The sequence below is a fragment of the Giraffa tippelskirchi genome, chromosome 1, assembly GCF_054371585.1.
Source record: "Giraffa tippelskirchi isolate mGirTip1 chromosome 1, T2T-mGirTip1v1.2.pri, whole genome shotgun sequence".
Taxonomy (NCBI): domain Eukaryota; kingdom Metazoa; phylum Chordata; class Mammalia; order Artiodactyla; family Giraffidae; genus Giraffa; species Giraffa tippelskirchi.
The window spans coordinates 96428255-96455547 of record NC_137275.1 but is presented as its reverse complement, the minus strand read 5'-3'; the positions used below and the strand labels follow the sequence as shown (position 1 = coordinate 96455547).

General features: G+C 41.0%; 1 protein-coding gene and 1 long non-coding RNA gene across 6 annotated transcripts in view; one reads left to right on the top strand and one right to left on the bottom strand.

The window, feature by feature from the left end:
* Positions 1 to 4589: 4589 nt before the first annotated feature.
* On the top strand, positions 4590 to 15824 carry LOC145504220 (uncharacterized). The gene is made up of 2 exons (XR_014052146.1): positions 4590 to 4886; positions 12953 to 15824. It is a non-coding gene; the product is annotated as an uncharacterized LOC145504220 (long non-coding RNA).
* Positions 5323 to 27293, bottom strand: part of ALPK1 (alpha kinase 1) — a 124485-nt gene continuing 102514 nt past the window's right edge. For all 5 annotated transcript variants that reach the window (XM_081484883.1, XM_081484859.1, XM_081484870.1 and 2 more), the window contains 10 exons: positions 23864 to 23923; positions 21774 to 21860; positions 20743 to 20819; positions 18458 to 18553; positions 16473 to 16577; positions 13537 to 15661; positions 11239 to 11392; positions 7847 to 8009; positions 7272 to 7458; positions 5323 to 5960 (listed from right to left, as the gene is read on the bottom strand). In XM_081484883.1, the coding sequence (XP_081341009.1) occupies positions 5761 to 5960; positions 7272 to 7458; positions 7847 to 8009; positions 11239 to 11392; positions 13537 to 15661; positions 16473 to 16577; positions 18458 to 18553; positions 20743 to 20819; positions 21774 to 21860; positions 23864 to 23923 (3254 nt within the window). In that variant the 3' untranslated portion in view covers positions 5323 to 5760. The remainder of the gene's footprint in view (positions 5961 to 7271; positions 7459 to 7846; positions 8010 to 11238; positions 11393 to 13536; positions 15662 to 16472; positions 16578 to 18457; positions 18554 to 20742; positions 20820 to 21773; positions 21861 to 23863; positions 23924 to 27293) is intronic.

Below are 27293 nucleotides of genomic sequence, written 5' to 3'. Positions count from 1 at the left end.
TTGCCTCAGCATGGTAAACTAAAGGCTATAATCCCAGCCTTCCACGGTGAACTCATTTCTGTATGAGATTCATTAAAAATTTTATCACTGTGTAGATCACACAATGGAATAACAGTGCTAATAACTGGATACTGTAGCTGCAGGATTGTAACCTACTCTTAGGAAGCTAACTGCCCCAGGGCCAGCGGCTGCTCATTTATTTCACTGTATTTAAATCAATTGTTAAGGCAGTCAGACAATAAATTGTGTATCCATCTCTGGTAATAAAATTGGCACCTCAAACAGCAGAGGCTTGTACAAAGATTTAATAGCTCCCTTGTTCAGGATGGATTCTTCTTTGTACCATCTTTTGCAGGGAAGTTGCCTACATGTAAAGTAACATTCTTGTTTCTATCTTCTTGTTAAATTTTGTTTTACCACTGTACAGTTGAGCCCAACTTTTTCAGTTTCTGTAAAGCTTCCACTTACTGCTTGAGGCGAATTCTTTTGTCTGGGCAGCGGAACAAGATAACTGACTTAATCTTCCTAGGAACACGTGAGTTGCCATGTATCATTTTAATCTGCAAAATAGTAGGGCTGAGTAGTGTCACATGCTGATTTTACTTTTCTATGAGAAAGTGACTCCCTGGTTCAATGATGGATTGCTTGTTCTCTTTAAACAACAGTCAAGATGGTGAATGCCCTGGGGTGATAGACAGGGTGTGCAATGGGAATGGGGGCCAATCTGATGGCTTGGTTCAAGTTCACCTGACAAAGCTGGAGCAGTCTGCAAGCAGCATTCGAGAAAGGATTATTCACACTGGCATTATAGTTTTGAATGCATTTTTTTTCCTTGTGCAGCTGCAAAGCTCCCTCACACTGAAGGTTTATGCACCATAATAAAGAGATTTATTATTTTTTTTCCTCTCACTCTCTCTGGCTTCTTACACTTTACACCTAGTTTCTACTGAACTGTTCAGGCAGAGGACATCTGTATATCCAAACTGCACAGAACAAGCATCATCTTCAAAACAATAGCAGTGCTGAAAGACAGTATTAAAAGTCTGACATTTCTGATGTCTGAAGGGGCAGAAATTAAGTTTCCTTACATTGAACTCAACTCCTCAAACTCAGCTTTTAAAATATTGTCATTTCACAACTTTATACACAAGAGAGTATAATGAAAATTATTTAGTTTGATTTAGAAAAATTATAATGGAAGTTTTCTAAAAATTACTTGAAAATTTCCTAATATCAATTTTGCTATGAGAAATTAAAGAATAGGGAAAGAAGTTAGAAAAAGGCAAACAGAGTGAAGTAAAATAATTTTCCTTATAAACAGAGAGGTAGGATTGGAAGGAATTTTGCCTTTCTTTCCTTCCAACTTTCCCCATCCTTCTGTCCATCCACTTACCTACCTACAATTCACCTTATTGGAGAATGGCTTTCTGAAGGCTGCAGAGTTGAGACATTGTTTCCTTCTATAATTAAGACATAGATTATTATTGCCTGTTGCCTTATTGTAGTAAGAGGTAGCTAGTAAGCACTTATTGAGCATAGAAAATACATAGAATTGCCTTTGATGTTTCATTCATTTACTCACTTATTTAAACAAAAATGAACTATCAACTGTTAAGCAGACTCTACAATACCCAAGTGTGCAGTGGGGGATACAGAGTGGCCCAAGACTCAGTTTAGGCCAGTGAGACAGACAGAGTCACCTTCGAACTGGCCTCCAAGCAATTCCTCCCTCTGACTGGTCATGCCCTTTGACCTCCTCCCACTCGGTACCAGGGTTGGTCTGTGTGACTAATAGGATGTGAAAGTGATGGTTTGTCACTTCTGAAGCTAGGTTATAAAAGACCTTGTGGCTTCTGTTTCTCTCACCTTGGACTTTTTGCTCTGGTTTAAGCCAGCTGCCATGTTGTCATATGGACAGGCCCATGTGGTGAAGAACCAAGGCCGCTGGCCAACGGCCATCAAGGAAGAAGCCTCCTGCCAACAGTCACGTGAGAGAGCCTGGAAGCAGACCCTCTAGCCCCGGTCATACTTTCAGGTGACTGCAGTCCCACTGACATTCTGACAGCAGACCTCAAGAGAGATTTTGAGCCAGCACTCCTCAGCAGGGCCACTCCCCAATTTTTCATCTTGAGTAACTTTGAGATGGTAGATAAATGTGGTTGTTAGCCTCTAAGTTTTGGGATAATTTGTCATGTAGCAAAGCATAAATCATTCAACAGATAATTATAATTTACCTATAGTGTAAGTAATATGACACAGAGTGTATCAGCTTCCATGATAACTGTGCCTGTGCAGTGATAGTTGTAGTTATTTGGGGAGGTCACAAGAGGGGTAAGTTACCGAGCTTGTGGAAAGGGAGGGAATGAGGATGATGGATATCAGGGAGGATTTTCTGAAGGAGGTGTTGGTTGAGGGGAGTATTCAAGGATGAGAAGATACAGGGAGTAATGTCCCCGTCGGTATAAGAAAAGCATGAAAACAGTAACAAAGCGTCTTCATGCTGGGATGGAAAGGCAGAGTGGATTACAAACTGACACGATAAGCAGTTCGGTGTTCCTAAAGAGTGTATTACAAGACTGGGAGCAGCAATGGGCTAAAGAAGAAAGCACTATATGATCGTCCAATAATGTGGATTTTCTATTGAAAAAGAGAATCAATTGAATTTCTCATTAGATACTATTTTTTGGTATAAGTAATACATGCTTATTGCACAAAGCTTGGAACAAATAGATGATAAAGAAGAAAATAAAATTCCCTACCACACATTCACTAGCCAGGGAAAAACACAATGAAGATTTCCATGTATTATACATATATTATTTTTTCTATTTACATACATATATATACTGAAATTATGATCAATACTATAATGCTGTTTTAGAGATTGCTTTTTTACTTCAAAGTTTGTATGTAATTAATATTTTTAAAAATATACAATTTAAACGAATGAATAATAGTCATATGGATAAATTAAATATATATAACTATTTCTCTGCTGTTGAAAAATTGTTTCTTTTTTACTATCATAAGCAAAGTTGTGATAGACACACTTGTATATAAACATTTGTTCACATTTCTGTTTATTTCCTCATTAGAGGTTTGTAGAGGAAGAATCACTCAGTCCAACATATATTGGATTTTTCTTGATATTTTTTCTTTTATACGATCTCACATCTTAAAAAAATTTTGTGGAGATTTAAAAATATATATAAAAGGGGAAAGATTAGTGTAATGAATCCTTATATACCCTTTTTCTTGCTTCAACACTATCAAGAAAGAGCCAAGCTTCTTTCATTTCTCCACTTCTCTTTGGGTTTTGTATTTTTAAAAGACATCACTTCATTAACTTTTATCTAATACTCAACACAAACTAAAAAATCCCTAATTGTCCCCCAAATGTTATTTTATTATTGATTTATTATAGAGATATAGAGTCACCTCATTATAAAGAGACCTGCTTATCAGTAAATTCCAAGGGATTTAAGAGCTCTGTGCCAGGAATCAGGGGCAGAGACTATATATATGTATATATATATATATATATTTTTTTTTTGATTTTTCCAGATGTGGATAGGGTTGGGATAGTAAGCACATTTGCTTGTTCCCTTTCTCAAATGTAAAGCTCAGACAGTAAAGCATCTGCCTACAATGAGAGAGACCGGGATTCGACCCTTGGATCAGGAAGATCCCCTGGAGAAGGCAATGGCACCCCACTCCAGTACTCTTGCCTGGAAAATCCCATGGATGGAGGAGCCTGGTAGGCTACAGTCCATGGGGTCACAAAGAGTCGGACACGACTGAGCGACTTCACTCACTTTCTCAAATGAAAACTTTTAAGTGTTTCACTATTAATTATGATATTGCTGTTTAAAAGAAAAGTTAAAATACCTTTCTTCAGATTCAGGAAGTTTTTATTTATGTCTAATTTGCAAAGAGCTTTTTTTAACCATAAATTGATTTTCAACATTATTAAATAATTTTTTCTGCATCTTTGAAATTATGAATTTTCCCCTTTATTTTGTTAATAGGATAAAATTTTAAAATTTTCTTTAATAATGTTTAGTTAAGTTTGGGTTTTTCAAGAAGCAAATGCCGAGAAGGAATATAAGACATATAAGGTATTTATTGAGAGAAATGACTGTAAAGGGTAAATGAGAGAGAACAGGAGTATGCAGGGAGACTAGGATGGAGGTCTGGCACTGTGAAAGGAGAGGGCAAACAGAGGAAAAGTCACAGCAGAGATTACAGCAGAGTTCTGAGAAAGTTTTGGTCTGGCCAATGGGAAGATTTTGTGCCATCACCTGTCAGAAGCATTGTGAGTCTGGCATCCTTGTTTTACTCAGTCACTGGCTGAGAGCACACAGTGGTGGATCCTGACGGGGAGCAAGCCGGGGGTGTCATTCAACTGTGTTCCCATAGCAAGAGAACCAACGGCTCTCACCAGCTCTATCCGCAATTGTAAACAGACATGTGCAGTAACCTCAAACTGAGAAAGGCACAACTATCTAGAATTCAGAACTCAGAACGTTCATGTATGTAGGTCTAGATAAGGCACTAAGCTTTGTTGAGGTAATAGTTAAGAGAAATTTAGAACAAGTAGTGAAGGAAGGAGAGAGTGTGTACCAGGTGCAGCCCCAAAGACTAAGTACAGTAAGGGAGTATCACCAATCTCTTGTAAACTTCAGCAAGATCATGGAAACACTACTCTCCAAACCTGTAAGAAGCAGCACATCTGTGTGGTGCAAGGGTGGACTGTGGTGGCCATCTTCCCTCACACCTTCTGCAAATGTAAATGTGCTAGAAGAAAATATGAAGGGTTAAAAATAACAAAATTCCAGACATGGAGAACAGACTTATGGACAAGAGTCGGGGAGAAGATGGAGAGGGTGAGAAAAATGGAGAGAGTAGCCTGGATGCATATACACTAACATACGTGAATAGATAGCCAACAGGAATTTGCTGTATGACTCATAGAACTCAAACTGGGGCTCTGTAATAACCCAGACAGGGTGGAAATGGCGGGAGGTGGAAGGGAGACTCAAGAGGGCGGGGACATATGTACACCTATGGTTAATTCATGTTGATGTAGGACAGAAATCAAATCAATATTGTAAAGCAATTATCAATCAATTAAAAATAAATAAATATTAAAAAAAAAAGAGAAAAAGCAACAACAAAACTCAGAGTAGGGAAGCTCTATGGATGACATATAACCTAGAAACCATAAAAGACTGATGAATTCACCTGTATAAAACAAATTCTGCATGGGAAAAAAAAGTTTCTTACAAAGTCAAAAGACAAAAAAAATTGGAATGCATATCACAAAGGCCTGAATTCTTTAATATATATCTATAAAGAACTCCTAAATCAATAAGAAAAATGCTAAAAGTATCAGTCTTGATGGACTAAAGTCCCCAAATTTCGATGGCTTCAGCTAGAAAAGCTTATTTCTCATTTGTGCTTCGTGTTCATCGTGGGTCAACTGGAGCTCTTTCCTGTGTTTTTCTCATTGTGGGACTTCTGATGTATTCTTGGCAATTGTGCAGAGGGAAAGAGACTCTGTAGAGTGTTGCGCTGGCAATTTAATATCCGCCTGAAGAAGATACTCTTCAATTCCTCTCCAGAATTATTGGCTAGAACCAGTCCCGTGGTCCCACCTGAACCCAAGGACCAGGCTGTGCCATAATTTGTGTGTCTGGAAGGAGAGGAGAGCCCAGCATTGGTGAGCAGCACTGAGTGGTCGTTACCACTCCAGAGAGTCTATGAATTATTTGGTTTCTCAATTGAAGGTCTTGTCAAAGAAAGACGATGGCATATTTCGTTACATTCCACATGCTGGTTATTAAAGAAGTAAAAAATTCCTTTCTTTCCAAAATTGGTAGTGACATCTTTCTGATCAACAGAGTGAATTTGAGGATCTGTGAGGTAGATGAGCCCTTTTCCATTCCCAGTCACCCAACCTAAAAAAAGAAATAAATATGTCTGAGAATTAAATCCTCTATAAATTTCAGCAAAGTGTTTCAGAAAAAAATATACATATAGTGAAATAGACATTTTGTAACTTGGACATCCTATTGTGTAGAAGTCGTTCAGTTGAGTCTGACACTTTGCGATCCCATGGGCTATACAGTCCATGGAATTCTCCAGGCCAGGATACTGGAGTGGGTAGCCTTTCCCTTCTGCAGGGGATCTTCCCAATCCAGAGATCGAACCCAGGTCTTCTGCATTGCAGGTGGATTTTTTACAAGCTGAGCCACAAGCGAAGCCCTATGGTTGATGATTAATAAATTTCTGCTAAGGGATCTGGTGTTTCATATTTCAATTATTGGCCTAAGAAGAATTGAATATTGGGTAATTAAATTTGTCAAATATGACATGCCCAGACAACCAATTTTCAAGGAATTAGCAATAGCATGCACTTAGAGTAATTATTAAATCACATTGAATATTTTTCTTTCATGATTCAGAAGTTTCTTTAATGCCTTACTCATCAATTCATACATTCCTCTGTTCATTTAACAAATATTTATTGAGTGTACACACTGTACAAAACACTATTGTGTTTTGTCAACAAGTTAGTAAAAAAATCTCTGTACTCAGTGTCACATTCTTGTGAAGATCAATAAATGATATAAGTAAGCAGAATACATAATACAGAGTGATGATAAATGTGATGGATGGGGGATAGAAAAAATCTTGGAGGATTATTATTAGAAATAATCATAACAAAACTCACTTAACATTTAAATAAAGTACAGAATGATGGCTAATAATTCTGTTAGATAAAATACCAAACTGAAACAAAATTTACATATTAATGCAGATTTTAAAGGAAGCTAGATACAGGTATACAGCTTGCTGTTCCATAATGATCCCAGTTATGAAACCCAATATCACACCTGTAGTGAAGGTAAAGGGCTAGAGCAAAGAAAGTGTGGGAAGACTTTGACATAATCATAAGAAACCTGTACCACCCAAATCCACCTGAGTAAAATTAAAAAAGAAAACTGTTACGGATTTGCTCTAGAATTAAGCCCAGCAAAATGTGAGCCAGATCTTCTCACTGATTATCTGATGCCCTTAGACACTTGTAGAAGCTTTAGAAATTTTTCCCATGCATCATTTGCTATATACAGCAAGACTGATTAATTCCAAATAATAGCCTGTGCACTAAACAATCTATTAAATAATAACTAGCAAAGCTAGTTATAAAACTTCACATTTACATATAAATAATACTAAAATAAAAAATAATTCCCAGTTTCACATACCTTGTAAATCAACCACAACATCCCTATGATTGGAAAATTCATAAGAAAAGTGGCCATAAGCCAAGCCATATTCTGTGGCTTTGTATTCTGTTTTCACCACTTTTGTGTTATTTGATAATTTTACAAATTCCCCTAGCATGTAAGGCTCCACACTGACACATCCTTTTATTGTCTTGCCTTCTAAAATCTGAAAAATAGAAACAGGAGACAGTATAACAATGGTGAAAGCCACGGGTTTTGAGGGCAGTAGATCTCACTTTGAGGTCGGTAGATCTCAGCCTTTGAACTCAAGCTTTGCCACTTAGGAGCACTGTTGCTGTTCAGTCACTATTCATGTCCAACTCTTTTGCGACCCCATGGACTTCTGCCCACCAGACTCCTCTGTCCATGGGATTCTCCAGGCAAGAATATTGGAGTGGGTTGCCATTTCCTTCTCCAGGGGATCTTCCCGAACCAGGAATCGAATCCAAGTCTCCTGCATTGGCAGGTGGATTCTTTACCACTGTGCCACCTGGGAAGCCCCCAAATATATTTCTAGACCTGTTTAATCATACCCCTGATTTCTTTAATCTTACCAGCAATATTGAGGATGGTATGTAGAATATCTGTGTATGAATCTTCTGCTCGTAAAGTCTCTTGTTAAATTCTGTCACATAGTGCTGTGCGGTCATCTGCCTCTCCACATCAGTGAAGTGGTGCCAGAGCCCCTTTTGCTCCTTATATTCTTTCCCAACATATCTGTGAATGCAGAAAAGCCACAGCAAGAAATGCAAAGTGATCCTACTCTAGAGTAAGAGAGAAGAGACTAAGAGAGAGATGCAAAAATGCTTGAAAGATGTTACTTTTTCTCTATTTTAGTTAATATTATCTTATCTCATGACTCAGATAATTTTGTAAGAGCCACCTGAACAATGGAACACAATTCATACTAGCTGCCTGATGGTTAAGTTTATGTGTCATCTCGATTTGACCACGGGGTGCCCAAATATTTGGTCAAACACTATTCAGAGCGTTTCTATGAGGGTGTTTTGGATGAGTCTAACATTTACATCAATAGACTGAGTAAAGAAGATTGCCCTCCCTAGTGTGGGTGAGCCTCATCCAATCTACTGAAGGGCCAAATGGAACAGAAGGCTGAGCTTATTTCAAGTAAGAGAGAATTCTTCTTGCTAACTGCCTCTGACCCGGGACACTGGTCTTTTCCTGCTTTTGGACTTGAACTGGAACATCATCTCCTCCTGGGTCTCAACCCCACTGGTCTTTGGGCTGGAACTATATATCGTCAGCTCTCCTGAATATCCAGCCAACAGTAGATGCTGAAACTTGAGAGCATCCATGATTATGTGAGTCAACTCCTAATAATAAATATCTGTATACACACACACATACACACACACGGGCTTCCCTGGTAGCTGAGCTGGTAAAGAATCTTCCTGCAATGCGGGAGACTCCGGTTTGATTCCTGGGTCGTGAAGATCCCCTGGAGAAGGGATAGGTTATCCACTCCAGTATTCTTGGGCTTCCCTGGTGGCTCAGATGGTAAAGAAACTGCATGCAATGTGGGAGACCTAGGTTCAATCCCTGGGTTGGGAAGATCCTCTTGGAGGAGGGTATGGCAACCCACTCCAGTATTCTTGCCTGGAGAATCCCCATGGACAGAGGAGCCTGGCTGTAGTCTACGGAGTCACAAAGAGTCAGACACAACTGAGTGACTAAGTACAGCACAGCATACACACACACAGACACACACACATCTTATTGGTTTTGCGTTTCTGGAGAACCCTGATGAATACATCGACCCAGGGGTGATACCAATTTATTTTCTCCTTATATGAGAAAGTGTCCACTTGTTGTAGCAATTCACCAGATGTGGGTAAGTCAAGAAAGCCCACCAGGGTACTGGAAAACGCATGGACTCTGGAACCAGATCTTTCACTGCCTGCAGCATGACCTTATACAGGTCAACAGATCAATCAGAAGCCTTCCTCTCCCCCTTCCTTTTGTGATTACTTCATCTCTACAAATACTTGTTTTCTATCATCACCTATATGTACAACACTTTTTATACTATCCAGGGTTCATTGTGATTCCTGTATTTGAAGATGGATATATTTGGGCAGTTCTGGAAAACTGTCAGAAATGATTTCTTAAAACAATAATTCTTTCCTATTTGCTCTGTTATCTTTTTCTGATCAGATGTATGTTAGACCCTCTTGCTCCATCTTCCATGTCTCTTCTTCTCTCTTTTATATCCCATCTCAGATCCTCCTATCACATATCCTGGTGTGTTAGTTGCTTAAGACTGCTATAACAAAGTGCCACAAACTGGGTGGCTTAAACAACAGAAGTTGAGTCCTCATAGTTCTAGAGTCTACAAGTCCAAGGTCAAGGTGTCAGCAGAGTCATGCTCCCTCTGAAGACGCAAGGGAAGGAGCTTTTCCAGACTGTCAACTTTTCCAGACGGTTCTGGCTTGGTGGCCATATAGCTACAATTTTCACATGCATTCTCCCTGTCTATCTCCAAATTTCCTCTTTTTTATAAGGATACCAGCCATAGTGGATTCTGGGCCTAACCTACTCCAGTATGATCTCATCTTAACTAATTACATCTGCAGTGACTCCATTTCCAAATAAGATCACAGTCTAAGTTACTTAGGGTTACAACTTCAACCTGAATTTGGGGTGGGTGGGGACAAAATTATACCTGTAACACCTGGCTCCACCACTTTGATGTGCAAACGTGGGGAGGTTTCTTAACATCTCTGTGTCTCAGCTCCCTCATCTGTAAGATGGGGATAACAATAGTACCTATCTCATCGGGTTTTGTGAGGATTGATTTAGTACATACATGACTTAAAACAGGGGCCTGGCACATGAAATTTACATGTTTACTATTGTTATTATTATCAACATCCTTTTCAAGAAATGTATTTCTACTATTTAAGAATTTCCTGATTTCTCTCTTTTTTTCTCTTCCTATATATTTCTTACATTTTTTGGATTTGGGAAAAGAGCAGGGTCTACTTTAAAAGTCTTGCTCTATAGGTTCTTTAAAATATACATATGGTATAAAATTAGGCCTTATACCAAACAAGGACCACCTGTGATCACTAATTTGCAGGTGAGTTTTTGCTTAAAGTTGTCATCAAGAATTAAGGCCAAGCAAAAAATCTTTCTAGGTTATTTGTTTCAGTGACATGGCATTTTTAAAATTACCCTTTTTATTTGTTTTTGAGGATATAGCCATTCCCAAGTCAATGCTTTATATCAGTGCTCTCTCCACTCATCCTCTTTCATGCATAACTTTTGTCACTAGTTGTTCCCTCATCCCACCCCTGCCCAAAACCTCTACGGAGAGGTATCTTAAGGATTCAGCATTCATTTATATTCCTGAATATGTTTCATTACTGGCCTCAGAGGAGTTTTGTGCCTTTTTTTTCCAGGCTCACTCATTTAATCAGAAGTGTGGCTTGCATGGTTTAACTAGCCTTTTTTTGCCAGCATTTTCAATGAGAGTGTTCAAGACTCTCTGACTTGTTATATGGCAAGAAACTCTATTTTTCTTATCTGTACCATGGGGTTAATGTTCTCCAAGGGGTTTAAAATCATGTATATAAAACATCCAGCCCAATGGCTGACATCATGTGGGTTCTCTGTCTATGGCGGTTGTTGCTCAGTTGCTAAGTCACGTCTGACTTTTTGTGACTCCATGGACTACAGCACACTAGGCCTCCCTGTCCCTCACCATCTCCTGGAGTTTGCCCAAGTTCATTTCTGTTGAATCAGTGATGCCATCCAACCATCTATGGTAACTGTTATTAATTAGCTAATGAGGAAGAGGAAAAGGAGCTGAATTAGAAAATATTTAGCCACTTTTTCCAGCCCTTTTATAGTCTCATAAACAATTACTTAACAGAAGGGACAAATCAGCCCATTATAAATTATTATATATGTTTTTAAGCAATACCTGCCCAGAGTTTCTTCTTGATGAAGATGATGTATCCAAAATGCATTCCTTTGTCTGCCTTTCTTTGTCACATGTAGGTAGTCCCCCAAATATACAACAGTTTCCTGGGCTGTCCACAGTTCAGATTTCTTGGAATATTTTAACAAAAGAGCACCTTGAATAAAAGATAAGATGAATATTGACCTTATTTTTCAAAAAGATTTTGAAATTCACAGATAAGATGAATTGTAACACAGGTACCAATCTGTGTTCATTTGAAATATTCAACTTTTTAATATATTTTCTCAAATTTTATCCTGTTCTATGACTATTACTAAAAAGCTAGTGAAGTACAATAAAAAGATAAAGTTTGAGAAATTACAATGAAAATCGCCTTTGATTCACAAAATCTCTTGTTTGTGATGGCAAGGTATTAAGGCCAGAGCTTCTGTATGAAAGTAATGAAAAATAAAAGGGCTTTTCAAACAGCAAAAGCCCAGAGACCATCTTAGAACAAGTGACATGTGAATACATCTTCTGATTATCTGGGAATCTCAAATAAAAGAGGCTGCTACATATGTGAGATCACATAGATAGAAATAAGTTGAATAATTTTACTCCAAAAGTTCCTGGCAACTCCAGGGATCCTGGATTACATATGAAAGTTCAACCTAATTTTCTCTTACATATTTTAAGTTGGGAAAGCCCAGGAATTACTGAGAAAATATAGCCACTATACAAAGATGAAAACTCAACTGAAAAAGATAAAGAGGAAAAAATAAGGGTTGTTTTCACCTTAAAGAAAGGAAGACCAGTGTGAGCAAGAAATGATCTCTTTGAGGGGGAAGACTATCATGAACCCTAAGGAAGAAATGCAACCTTTTGAGATCCAAGTTAAAATAAAGCGAACAAGGACCTCCAGTGACTAGGTTGTGGTAATGAATAAATGAACAGGAGACTCAGGAGAAGAGAATACTTAAAGTGAGATAAGCCCACAGGTCTGGGATGGGGAGGAAGGCAACGACTGAGGTTGTGGAGAGATGATGCTCAGGGTTGGGTGACTCAATCAGAGAAGCTGGGGAAGGAAATGAAGGTGAGCTGCATGTACACACATGTAGAAAGGGCAGTGAACTAAGGGAAGAAGCAAGGAGAGGACGCATAACTTGTCCAGTTTCTTCAACTTTGGGGCTTGCTTCCTCCAATGTGTCTTTTCACCCATAAAATGGCGCACAGACAAAACAATAAAGCAGCTACCTCACTCTCAGAAATGGGACTTTGAAACTGCAGAGTCTCACAGTAAGCAGGGAAATCCTATTACTAGAAAATTTTGCTTCTTTTGGCAACAACTTGATCTTTTGGTCTGACTTCAAGGTGGCTGGTAAAACACTGAAATATTTTGAAGCAGAAGTTCTTAATATTGGCTTTATACGAAAATCACTGGGGAGCTCTTAAAAAATACAGATGCCTGGACCCACACTATAGACACATGAGACTGGAATCTCTGGGGTGAGGTACTGGAAGTTTTAAAGAGCTAAAAAGCCTTTTGGGCAATCTCATGTGGTACCATTGTTGAGAACTTTAGTATTCAGTGCTTAGCAATCCACATAGCTTGTTTCCTCTGAAAGGCATTTTGCAATAGTTTTTTTCTCATTCAAATAATTCTTCAGTACCTTGGAGGATATTACAATGTGATCCTCTGGGCTAAGAAAATAACCTTCTTTTGCCTTCTCCCCAGCTTCTCCACCACTTCTAAGCTGTTAGACACACTGACTGCTGGGTGGCCCCAGCTCAGGCTTCCTTGTGCTGTTCCTTAGGCAGGAAGCAGCTGCAAAATGCACATGACCAATGCAGTGCCTGGCAAGAAACCACTCAGCATAGGTGTGAACATGATGAGTGCCTACTAGAAGGATGATGTGTAACTAAGTCAAACTCCATTCCCTGGGGTTTTGAATGGGAAACAGAGAAAAACAAGCTGTGGCAATGAGAATCAATGGAGGAGATAGATACTGAGTATATGTGGCATCCAGAGCTGTTTCAAACCCTGACTGATGACTGCTCCCATGTTCCCTAAGATCCTCCCTTACTGCCTATGTAGCAAATCTCCAATGGTCTGAGGCAGCCTGAGTGAGCCTCTATTCTTTGCAACCTTTAGAGTCCATCATACACAGAGTGAAGAAGGCCCCTGAACTACATCTTTCTCTGTGTACTCACAAAGCATCACAGGTGTCCGTATCTTTCACGAGCTTTAAGTGATCCACAGAACAGAAACGTCAGAGGGCCCTCAACATACAGAGATGCTTCCTGAAAGGGCGTACTTACTATGTGCTCCGTGGAGTTGGCTGGATTTAAAAACGCCTGTATGCTCCAGTCTCTGGAACAGCCAATCATGCCTCACCCCTGCCAAGAGTTTTTCAAAGTCATCAGGCTGCAGGGTGCGGGCCTCAAGGATCGCCTGCTTTGTCATTCCTGGCAATGAAACAAAAGAACTTCCACTGGAATTCAGAAAAGACCATGGATTTTCTCCCTCAGAAGAACCACTGGAGATTGCTGGTGATTTCAGCCACCAAGATGAGGATAAGCTGGAGTTCTGGCTGCAGTTTAGCAGGTTTCCAGGTTCATCTGCTTCCTCCGTGGTAGTGCAGTCCTCGCTGAGGACAGGGCTGGAAGTCTTACTGCTTACTGAGGAATTGGGGATCTGGGCTCCCTGAATGTGCAGCTGTTTCCAAGTGCATGGTCTAGGGGAGCCACGTGTGCTCGTGGTGTGAACATCTGCGCTGCCCAGCTGTGGGCTCTCCTCATACACCGTGGAGGCATCAGGGTCAATGCCCTGCTCTTTGACTGAGCGACCATTTTTTCCTGAGTTAGGGTTTTGAACAAGCCAATGAGGAGTGAAAGAGTTACACGGTATCATGGAACTTTTGTCCAGAGACTCATCCATGACTGAGTGAAAGTCTACGGGAGCATCTTCTGTTCTTTCTGCTATTTTTCCTTCTGGGTCAACCCAGCAGGGGCTATCTTTAAATGTATGACCCGTGCCTCCTTTGACTTCTTCTCTCTTCTCTTCTTCATCCCTGTCCTTGGCGTCACAGTTGATTTCTCGAAACTCATCAATTGTTTCAAAAGTTTCTTCTTCTTGGATAGAAGGATATGTGGCCATGTTCTTAGGCCAACCAGAATCAGAAGTCCAAGAAGCAGAACAAAATGAGGGTCTGGAATGAGCAGAAGTATTTCTGGACCCCACATTTCCAACTTCCTGCGTACCTCCTTTAAACCACCCTCCACCAGAGGCCAATGAAATGTCTGTTGTGTTATGAGGTGGGAAGGTTGCCAAGGGCATGGACTTGTGCAGCTGACATTGAGAAGACTCTGAACTGTCATCCTTGGGCACCTGGAGAGAGAGACCATGAAGCTCTGAAGACAGTGCATGCTCAGCTCTGCTCTCCCCATTCATCTCCTGCTCGTCCGACAGGGCAGTGGAACACTGAGTGTCCACAAGATGCTCTTCCTTGCTAAGCTCTCTTCTGGCTGACCTATCATCAACATGATAATTCACTTCCTCCCAGCTTGTAGAAGATCCATGCCCTGATAACTTGCTCCAAGAACTGGAGCTCTGGCTGTCACTCAGAGACTTGTTCAGAACAGCTCCCGTACCATTGTTGTGGTCTGTTGACTCAGCTTCGGTCTCTACATCTTCATCCATGGAGACTCGAAATGCATCAGAACTGGCCCAGTGTCTCCTTCCCACCCTCCTGAGTTTCTCCTGACTGTTCCTCGCCATTCGAGAGGAAGATAGTACCATGCCTTTTTCAAAATGTGGTTTGTCCTCAGTGGCACTCAGGGTATCTATGTTTTTTGTTTCTGTTTTTAGATCCGTGATACAGACTCCTGTTTTCATACCTTTATGTTTATTTTTCTTGTTTCCACAAGTGCTTTCAAATATTTCACACACTGAAGTGTGGTGCTGTGAATAGGCTTCAAGGATTTTTTGGAAATCCACTTGCCCATGTAAGATGGGCTTCTCTAAGCCACGCTTGAATCCCTCTGGAACGTAAGACTTGTCATCTAAATTTGAGAAGCTTTGAACTTGTAACTGTTCCTTCACCTGGGTGATAACAGACATGATTTCCTGAGAGACAGCTTCTCTCTCCTGACTGCTGGAGGAATTACTGAAAGTATACAGCTTTCCCATAGCTTCACTGCAGAGCTGCCTTGCTGTTTGGATGGTCTCCATCTCCCCATAGAGTCTTTGGTGCACAGTGGTGAGACCAAAAGCAGCTTTAAGAAAACTATGGAGTTCCTGTTTTCCAGTAACTGGTTCACCACGTTTCTTGGTGAGGAGGCCAATTTCAAACGCTTCTTTGGCTTCACATAGATATGAATTTTTCACTCCTGGAGGACAGTCATTTGAACTACTATATGACAGCAGGCATGTACCACGGATATTCTGAGGAAAATATCAGATACAAAACCAGACACTGAATTAGACACTGGACGTGAATCAGGGAAAGGTTTTCATTCCTGGAGGACAGTCATAGAAATAGTATGTTGTTGTTTTTTTTTAAAAAAAACACACGTGCCATGGATATGCTAATAAAAATACATAAACATTGAATCAAGGACCTGTGGTCTTTTTGATGCCCCAGGAGAAGGGACTACGACATATGTGATTAGTTGGCACGAAGGGGTAAGAAATTAGCTTTAGCTTCCATCCTACTATAGCCCTGATGCTTTTGATCAAAGGTGATAAAATCGCTGTCATTGTTGCTAATGTGAGTTTTAGCAAACAGAGCCTAAACATGGGACATGGATGTAATAATTTTGTTATATACAAACACATAATTTGTTTACTGATGGTCAAAACAATAGACTTGTGGCTTCCAAATCCCTCTGTGTATTTGAATCACCTGGGAGGTATTCCATAATGAATGATTTCTGGGTAAGAATCCCAGGCCTTTACATTTAGTGGATTTAGGGTAGAGCCCAAGAATATGTATTTTGAAAGGGCTTTTAGGTGACTCTGACATGCTTGGGAACCCATTTTCTACAGCAGATAACATCATATCCCCCAGCTGCGTTAACTTAGCTCCCATCAGCAGGATGTCACTACTCTGACTGATACGACCTTTACATACGTGAAGTCCGCTCACAATTATCTAATGATGCACACGAATCCCATCTTAGGGTTAGACTCTTCCCTCCCTTTGGTGATGTCCATCATTGGGGAGAGGAGCGAGGAGGGGCTGCGCCATGTTTACCATAGCCGTGAGCACGAAGAGCGGTGTGAAGGGGCTGAAGGCAGCCGCCAGCTTGCAGGCTCCAGCGGCTGACAGCAAATGGTGGTCAAACTCCTTCAGCAAGCCCTGCGAGGGAATAGGAGGCCAAGTGTATTGTGAGAAAACAAGAGGCCAAGTGTACTGTTGACAATTATTTATCCATTAGCAAAAGACAGGCTATAAAATTCCTTTGCTTTTCTTTCAAGATTCTGAGGGGTGCCCTGTGCCTCATCACAACCATTTCAGAACAGTGCCAAGAAAGAGTAAGTGGGTAAAGACCTCAGGGCATTGACCATCCTTTCCTGCACACCCATACACCATCCATCCCCAGCTCGTACCACAGACAGAGCCTCACATGTGCCAACATTCACAGTGCCTGCCCACGCAAAGTAATTCAGACAAGTTTCTTCAGAGGATCATGCAGCTCTCTGTTCACAGAACTCTGAGCGTTCTGCAGTCAGATTCACTAATGATTTATGCATTGTTCTTGGCAAAGAAGCCTTTAATGTACAATTTCATAGCAATTAAGATTCATTCATTTATTCCAGAAATATGTATTGAGTATCCCCACGTGCCAAGCACTGTTCTAGCCACGAAGGAGAGGAGATAGTGAGCTTGCAATGAGCTTATTTTCTATTAAGGGGAGGGGATCAATCAATACACAAAATAAGTAAAATGTGTAATATTTGAGATGGCAATAAATGTTCCAGAGAAAAATACAGCAAGAAGAGGTCAAGGAGGTCCAAGGCGGAAGGGCAGTTTGCAATTTTAAACAATCCTCAGAGACAACTTCACTGAACAAGGAACATAACCCCTTTCCTGTGTTTTGGTCTGTCTGATAGCAAAAGCAACATTTTGCTAAGATTCAGAGTACAAGCATATGCTATATGTGTTCCTATACTACACTAATTAGTACTGAGTACAGCTACTATTCGGAGAAGGCAATGGCACCCCACTCCAGTACTCTTGCCTGGAAAATCCCATGGATGGAGGAGCCTGGTAGGCTACAGTCCATGGGGTCGCTAAGTGTCAGACACGACTGAGCGACTTCACTTTCACTTTTCCCTTTCATGCACTGGAGAAGGAAATGGCACCCCACTCCAGTATTCTTGCCTGGAGAATCCCAGGGACGGCGGAGCCTGGTGGGCTGCCATCTATGGGGTCGCACAGAGTCGGACACGACTGAAGCGACTTAGCAGCAGCAACAGTTACGATTGTTGTTTGGGTATTTGAAAAAAGGCAATGTTGATGATACTAGCAAATATGTCAATTTGAGTGCAGTGCAGGAGAGCAGTCAATGTCTGTGCAATGCTCTGAACTGGTTAGCGATCTGGTTTCTGCTCCCAGTTCTCTTTCTTACTGACTGTGCAGGTTGCGGAGTTCACCTAGTTTCTCTAGACCTCAGTTTACTTTCCTCTAAAGTGGGAGTGACACATTCTGCTCTACCTTATGTCTAGGTAGATGTGGTGTGTGTGGATCACATACATATGTACACACACTTTTTGAGTTATAAAACAATAAATAAATATTCATAATCATTATTATTACAGATAGGAGCCTAGACAAGCAACTGATGCTCTGATTTGAACAGACTGTAATTAAAGTCTTAAAGTTATTACCCTTTTACTTTGTCATTGAGAGAGTCCAAGTGTGGAAACTGAATTTTGTGATAATCTGAAAGGAAATCATGGGGTTCAAAGCATTTATCACTTTGATTTCATTCATTCATTCATTCATCAAGTCTTTTTTTTCCCTAGTACCCTTTGTAGGTCTGGTGCTGTGCTAGGTGCTGGGGCAATAAAGCCAAATGGGATAACATAGGAACTGTTCCTCAGGCTTGTTCACATTACTCAAAGAGGGGAGACACTGTGCTCCCTGACTCCTGGAGAGAGAACTAACCAAGAATAACACTGACAGTTTTGTAGGTGATGGCACTCTGCACCGTAGTTTTGCCAAGTGTTGATTACCAGGTTAATGTCAGGATTGCTTTTAAACTTTTCATAATCTTTCTTGCTCATGGAGATGAAGATGTCTGCCAATATACCTAGTGATGTGGAAATGCCCTGTAAGGAAATACAAACAAAACACAGATGAGGAGCTTACAGTCAATTCTTGCTCTCAAGTCCCAAAGTCAATGATTGGCCCTCCATATGAACCATTGCTTATTATTATCGTTTGTTATTATGACTCTGAAGATACTTCTCCACTGGATGTCACTGGGCTTGAAAGATTATCACATCCTGAGGACATGGGCATAATGTAAACTCAGCTATTTCTTAGCAGGACTTTGCTTGATCGTCAAAATGAACTTGTCCACAATGCTAGGTATAAACAACTGACCCAAGCAAGAGTCCTCACCCCCAACTCCATTTGTGTTGTTAAAAGGATTGTAGGCAGCAGCGTTGCTGACACAGTTCAGGGAAATGTATAACCCAAAGCTTCAGCTAACGAGGAGAATATTCTCACAGAATCACAGAGGATGAGTACATCAAGGAAAGCTAACGTTGCTTCTCAATTTCTCAAATAAAGATGCTATGTAAGCGGCTGAGGTCTTTTCCCACTTAACCAAAGGAGAATGATTTTATAGAATGCAGTTGAGCCATCCCAACTTTGCTATGGAATGAGGAAAAGGCTAAATTAATAAAATCAATACCAGTAGAAATAAATGGATCAGTAGAAATAAATATACAAACAGATAGTTGCAAATATATAGAGAAACACTAAATACATGCCAGGAGTCTAGTTGTGAGTAAGGATGAGCAAGACAGAGAGGGAGTTTTTAAATGTTTCTGGTCCTATTGTTCCTTCATTCATGATCGTGGTCAGCCGTGTCTGACTCTTTGCAACCCCGTGGACTGTAGCCCACCAGGCTCCTCTGTCCATGGGATTTCCCAGTCAAGAATACTGGAGAGGGTTGCATTTTCTTCTTCAGGGGATCTTTTCAACCCAGGGATTGAACCCGAGTCTCCCGTATTGGCAGGTGGACTCTTTACCACTGCGCCACCAGGGAAGTCCATCCTGGTCCTATGCCCATGTTCAGTTCAGTTCAGTCAGTTCAGTTCAGTTGCTCAGTCGTGTCTGACTCTTTGCGACCCCATGAACCGCAGCAGGCCAGGCCTCCCTGTCCATCACCAACTCCTGGAGCTTACTTAAACTCATGTCCATTGAGTCGGTGATGCCATCCAACCATCTCATCCTGTCGTCCCCTTCTCCTCCTGCTTTCAATCTTTCCCAGCATCAGGGTCTTTTCTAATGAGTCAGTTCTTTGCAATAGGTGGCCAAAGTATTGGAGTTTCAGCTTCAGCATCAGTCATTCCAATGAATATTCAGGACTGATTTCCTTTAGGATGGGCTGGTTGGATCTCCTTGCAGTCCAAGGGACTCTCAAGCGTCTTATCCAACACCACAGTTCAAAAGCATCAATTCTTTGGCGCTCAGCTTTCTTTATAATCCAACTCTCACATCCATACATGACCACTGGAAAAACCATAGCTTTGACTAGATGGACCTTTGTAGGCAAATAAATGTCTCTGCTTTTCAATATGCTGTCTAGGTTAGTCATAACTTTTCTTCCAAGGAGTAAGCATCTTTTAATTTCTTTGCTGCAGTCACCATCTGCAGTGATCTTGGAGCCCAAGAAAATAAAGTCTGTCACTGTTTCCACTGTTTCCCCATCTATTTTCCATGAAGTGGAAATGCCATGATCTTAGTTTTCTGAATGTTGAGTTTTAAGCCAACTTTTTTCACTCTCCTCTTTCACTTTCATCAAGAGGCTCTTTAGTTCTTCTTCACTTTCTGCCATAAGGGTGGTGTCATCTGCATATCTGAGGTTATTGATATTTCTCCCAGCAATCTTGATTCCAGCATGTGCTTCATCCAGCCCAGCATTTCTCATGATGTACTCTGCATATAAGTTGAATAAGTAGGGTGACAATATGCAGCCTTGACGTATTCTTTTCCCGATGTGGAACCAGTTTGTTGTTCCATGTCCAGTTCTAACTGTTGCTTCTTGACCTGCAAACAGATTTCTCAGGAGGCAGGTCAGGTGGTCTGGTATTCCCACCTCTTGAAGAATTTTCCACAGTTTTCTGTGATCCACACAGTCAAAGGCTTTGGCATAGTCAATAAAGCAGAAGAATCAACAAAAATACAGCCAATAAAATTGATAAATGATAAACTCAATTGTGCCATAAGGTAATAACTTTCCAAAGGCAAATATAGGAAATGAGAAAATAAACACGAGACAAATAACCTTTTTATCTGGCTGAGGAAGTGTCAGGTATCCCATGATTGAGGCCCATATTAACTCTGCTGCTTCATACCACATTCCTGCAAAAAAGGAGACAGGACAAACTGCTAGTGTCTGTGCTCTTGTGTCAGAAAATACTTTTAAAAGCTAATACAGAAAGATTTTGCATTTTGTAAGAAAATTTACAACTAGATTAGATTGACAGCAATGAGCAGATAGCAACCTGCTAGAAAAACAACAATCTGCTTTCCTGGTTGGTTTAATACAGATAATTTTCCCCTTTCACTGGGAAACAGTAAGAAATATAATATATCACATGTGTACATATGAAATATATTAATATATAAATGATTATCTCCATTATTTTCAAGATAACAATTACCATCCTCCATTTAAAAATTTCAGATACATTAGTCTGCATCTTAAAATACAACTGAGGTCCTCTAAACTTTGCTAGTAAAACTCAGAAATACCTTCTGAGGAACAAATGGGTAAGTTATCGGAGGGTGTGTGTGCACTCAGTCATGTTTGACTCTTTGCAGCTCCATGGACTGTATGTGGCCTGTCAGGCTCTTCTGTCCATGGAATTTTCCAGGCAAGAATACTGGAGTGGGTTGCCATTCCCTACTCCAGGGATCTTCCTGACCCAGAGACTGAACTCGTGTCTCTTGCATCTCCTGCATTGGCAGGTGGATTCTTTACCACTAGCACCACCTGGGAAGCCCAGTTATCAGCATAGGTATAGGACAAGAGACTCACTTATCACATGGAGTCCTGCTGAACGGACAGCCAGATGCCAGAAATAGTACCAAGAAAAGTCACAATATAGAAACGAAAGTTTCTTTAACAAAACTCAATAGAAAACTATTTTGTTTTGTTAATGCTCATAATATTCCTGGCATCTTAAGGGTCAGTCTCTTTTTGATGAAGAAACTAAGGGAAATGGAACAATATCAACCAGATACAATGAGAAAAGCCCACAGTGATATCTCTTAGCCAGACTTGGCAAATGAGACTTGAGAGGATGACTGTACCCAACTTCTGCAGAATTTGTCCTCTTATCTGTATGCAGACTGACTGCACCAGGACCTTGTCGCTTTCATGTCTGTACTGCCAGGTACCTACAGTAAGAGAGGGGGTGAAAAGAAAAACATTTTTGGCCTTGATTATTAAAGAAATAGCCTGGTGAGATAAAAGTATGTTCATGGAAGCCTTCATGAACACATGTGACATAGATTCGGTAGACAATCTCTTCTCTGTATGCAGAATAAAGTCTAACCTATAACCTACAAGTCTTCACCGGAGTTGACTCCTTCCTGGTCCCCACCTTTCCCCATAACCAACTGGGCTCTGCCTGTGTCCCTTATAATAGCAGCCAGCTCTTGCTAGTGGTAAAGAATCTGCCTGTCAATATAGGAGATGCAAGAGATAGGGGTTCGATCCCTGGACTGGGAAGAACCCCTGGAGTAGGAAATGGCTACCTGCTCCAGTATTCTTGCCTAGAAAGTTTCATGGACAGAGGAGCCTGGTGAGATACAGTCCACAGGGGCATAAACAGTCAGACACAACTGAATGCATGTGCATGCGGGCACACACACACACACACACACACACACACACACAAACACACTTCCTTGCTTCATGGTATCTGCACTTGTCATTCCCACTACCTGGGATTCTGCTCCCTCCAACTCCTACTTCAGGGCTCATCCTCAATGGTCTTTCCTCCAAGGCTTCCCAGGTTAATTAACTACAGTGTCACCCCCGCTGTCTTGTGGTTCCTGAGAGGAGGCCAGGATCCATCCCATTCACCCAAAATTGGTTTGGATGTTGAAACTGATGATTCCACATATGCACCGAGGGGCTATGAAAAGATTTAGTGCTCACATAATGAGCCTTTCTGAGGAGGGCCGGGGAGGCACCTAAGCTGGTCCGTTTGACTTAAGGGAGTGGTGGGTGGCTTCTCTTTTTATTTTGATTAGGGTGTGGGGCTGGGGTAAAGGTTACCACAAGCTAGGCCAAGGTTTACTGATAAATGAGCTTTAAAAAAAACTCAGCCTGTCCAGATGTGGGGCACAAGGGGAAGAAGCTGGGGCCTGATAACTGCCAGTGGCCAAACATCAAAAATAGTCAGCTCTTTCTCATAATCTCTCAGTATTCTCTACCACATTGACCCCGTTACTTTTTCCCTGGCTTTTAATCTACATGTGTGTATGTCGGGGAATGCAGAAGATGGGAAATAATGCATCTTGTAGGTTAGTGATGGTGGCCACAGAAGAGGTATGTAGCCAATATTTTTATTTCCAGTGGGCTTCCCACTGGAAATGTCTAAAAGTTTCAAGGAGCTTGGGACCTTCTATCCAAGTATATTGAGGTTAAAAGTCAACTAGGGGATTTCTTTAGCTTCAGTGGTTAAGACACCACACTTCCACTGCAGGGGGCATGGGTTCAATCCCTGGTCCAGGAACTAAGTTCCCATATGCAGTGCATGGCACAGGCAAAAAATAGGAATAAAAAAAGTTGACTGGGAATTGTGTTCAATTTGTTGGGAAACTTGTTGACTTAAGCGCCTAGAAATTCAGACAAGATATCTGAGGCTTAAATCACTTGTTATTCAACTATTAGGACTTCCTTCCTTTCATGTATGATTAAATATTCTAAGAAATCCATTTCAAAATAAGTTTTTATTACATTTTCTCTGTAGCCAAATACAGTTTCTTTTTCAGATCACTTAAATACATAAAGCTGTAAGTGTATTCTCCTGAACTTACAGGCTCAATTTCCTTTCACAATTCTTTACAAAGCTTCAGCTGAGCCTTTTCTGAAGCCCAGGGAGTTACCTACTTTCACAACTAATGCTGATTAGGTAACACACTCCACAATAAAGCAGGGCAATATTAGAAGACTTTGTTGTTCCGTTTTCATTTTTAATAAGAGAAAATGGAAACATAGAGAAGTAAACTGCTTGACCAAAGCCCCTTCTTTCATCAGGGACAGAGCCAGTTCCAGGGAGTTCTGGGAATATCCAGTGTACAGTAACTACGAGGTCATTAAGTTGTTTCTAAACTGGAATTCTGTAGGGACAGCGCGTGAAGGTTATGGTGAAGATATAAGAGCACCTTACCCGTTGCTCCATTGTTGTTTATTAGACTGCTCAGGATATATTCTGCTTTTAAAAGTTTCCCTGAAAAGAAGCAACCAAACGCCACATAATTAGTTCTGAACACGTGCTTTAAATACTACTGCTGTTCATGCTCTAAGGTTAACACATTATAACAGGGAAACATCCTACTTTAAAATTTAAAATCAGTAACTACATCACACACAAAAGTGAGAAAGAAGATGCAGTTTTCAGGAATTGGTAAGATGGGAAGTTATATAGTAACTGAAACTGCAATTAGATTCACATGTATATACACATGTGTATATGTATACACACGTATTCATTTATATGAATAAATAATCCATTCATACAGAGTAAGGCTTGAGAAGTATAGGCAAACCTTTCTCAGAGGCTGCATCTCCTTCTTGTGAAAACTATGCCAGGACTCTACTCCAAAGGTAGAGTTGAGTTGCCTGTGAAGTGAATAGGACTATTTACAGAATTATTAGGGCTTCCTTGGTGGCTCAATTGATAAAGAATCCGCCTGCAATGCAGGAGACGGCCTGCAATGTAGGAGACCCAGGTTCAATCTCTGGGTCAGGAAGATCCTCTGGAGAAAGAAACAAAAAACCCACTCCAGTATTCTTGCCTGGGAAACTCCATGGACAGAGGAGCATGGTATGCTGCAGTCCATGGAGTCGCAAAGAGTTGGACACAGCTTAGTGACTAAACCACCACAGAATTATCAGGAAGGAATTTTTTAGGGGGTTAGTAGAGAAGTTCTTTGTAAACTTTTCACTGACTTCATCAACACCACATAGAAGGGGCCTAACCTATGAATGGTTGTTTCATAGGCCTAACCTATGAATTCATAGGCCTAACCTATGAATGTAAGTAGGAATCTCAATCATTTATCCTTTTATCCATTTCTACTTCCAGGTCCCTCTAAGTCCTTCATGGTCTGGCCCTGGGACTTCTTTGACCTCATCTCTACCATTCTTTCCATCAGCCTCACTCCTGCTCTGGTGATAGCGGCTTCCCAACTGTCCCTTGAACCTGTCAGGCTTGTTCCCATGTCAGGATCTTTGTATTTACAATGACTTTAGTTTGGAATGCTTTTATCTCAGACATCTACAAGGCTTTCTCCCTTCTCCTTCAGGTCTTTGCTCAAATGTCACTTCATTGTCTCATAAGGCCTTCCCTGACCAGCCTGTTTCAAAGTGCACACACAGACATATACCTGATTGTGGCACAGTGTGTTTCAAAGGTGGTCACAACAATCTCTTCCAGCCCACATGTTCTTTTGCAATGTGACCCTGCCATTCCTCCAACAAGAAGTAGAATCTAGAATTTATTTTCCTTCTTCTTGAGCCTGAACTGGCCCTGTGACCTATTGTGGACAAAGGATGTGGCAGAAGTGACACTGTGTACCTTTCTGGCCTGGACATTAAGAGACACCTCTGGAGTATGGATGTTTCTCTGGAGCATAGGCTTGTACTTGATCTTCTAGGTCCCAGAAATTTCAGTACTGAATTCATTTTCTCTTAATTACTTGCTGGGGGATTCATTGTGGGTAAATTCAGACTCTACACAGACATCTGGCACAGACTTGTTGCTATTTCTTTTTGGATGGATATATACATATATATTAATCCATGGCAAATAGAAAGGGAAACGGTGGAAATAGTGACAGATTTCCTCTTCTCGGGCTCCAAAATTACTGCGGACAGGGACTGCAGCCATGAAATCAGAAGGCAATTGCTTCTTGGCAGGAAAAGCGATGACAAACCTAGACAGCATGTTGAAAAGCAGAGACATTACTCTGCTGACAAAGGTCCACATAGTCAAGGCTATGGTCTTCCCAGTGGTCATGTACGGTAGTGAGAGCTGGACATAAAGAAGGCAGAACGCCAAAGAATTGATGCCCTTGAACTGTGGTGCTGGAGAAGACTCCTGAAAGTCCCTTGGACAGCAAGGAGATCAAACTAGTCAATCTTAAGGGAGATCAACCTTAAATATTCACTGGAAGGACTGATGCTGAAGCTGAAGCTCCAGTATTTTGATCATCTGATGCAAACAGATGACTCATTGGAAAAGTCTCTGATGCTGGGAAAGATTGAGGGCAGAAGGAGAAGAGGGCGTCAGAGGATGAGATGGCTGGATGGCATCACCAATGCAGTGAACATGAACTTGGGCAATCTCCCGGAGATGGTGAGGGACAGGGAGGCCTGGAGTGCTGCAGTCCATGGGGTCGCAAAGAGTCAGGCACGACTGGGTGACTGAACAACAACAAGAAAAAATATATATATATGTATATATACATATATACATATATATATATATATATTTGGCTTCCATCTCAGAGCTTGGGCAGAGAGCAAGCTTCCCTCCCCCACTTCTCTGGTTGGGTTGGTAGAGCTGTTCAGTTCCATTTCATAGCTGTGCAAACTTTTAAGAATTCCAGCTTTATGCAAATATTTCACCCCACGAAACCCAAGGCCTTGTCCCTGCACAGTAATTAAAGTGGCAATCCCTTCCCTTAGAATGTATCCAAGTGTAAATCCCTTTGGCTATAGTGTCAGGAGCAATAATCTACTATTCTGACTTTGAACATCTATCTTTCATGCATTCAAAAACATTTAATTTACTATATTTATGTAATGGGAGAAGATTCTGCATTCTCCACGTTGATGGAACTGTAAGTCTGAAGCTTTATCTAATTGTGGCTTGAAAGGTTTTGTCTAATTTCAGCCAAGAGTGAGCTGAGCAGGCCCAGGGCATCCTCTCTTGCCTCTGAAATCTCATGATGTTGAATACTTAGACCTTTGGAGTCGGTTTTGAGTGGCTACCAGGAAGGGTAGGTCAAAGGGCAAAACAGGAAGGTTGCTGTCCCGGGGTATTATTTTCGTTCCTTTTCCTTACCCTTATAGTATCACACACACACACCTCTCCTGCATCAGGGTTTCCCAAATGCTGGGGACTGAGATGCCCTTCCCCTGTACCTTCTTTGCTTTCCATGACAGCACCCTTGCTCTAAGTTCCCCTTTCTCTCTGGGAAACCTAGCGTAGGTAGAGGCTCAAGAGATGTTTGGGGGCAGATGTTTATAAGTAAGCACCTAATCCTGAGGCTGAGTTTGTTTTCCTGTGGCACTTCTGGTATTATCTTTGAGGAAATGACAACTCTAACTGTTGGAGAATAAGATCTAGGACTTTTACCTTAGACATATGATATGTGGGCAGAGAAGTGTACTGCTCATGATGGTATCAAGGCTTAACCCATCATCCGGAGAAAAACTCTATACTGCCTTGGTTAGAGACGTGAGAAACAACCAACCAACCAACCAACCAAATAAATGAAGAGATTATTTGCTTGTGTAAAGCAAAGCTATCAACACGCCTGCCTACCAACTTGACCTTGATTAACATGTCACACTACAGCAAATCAGTGTAT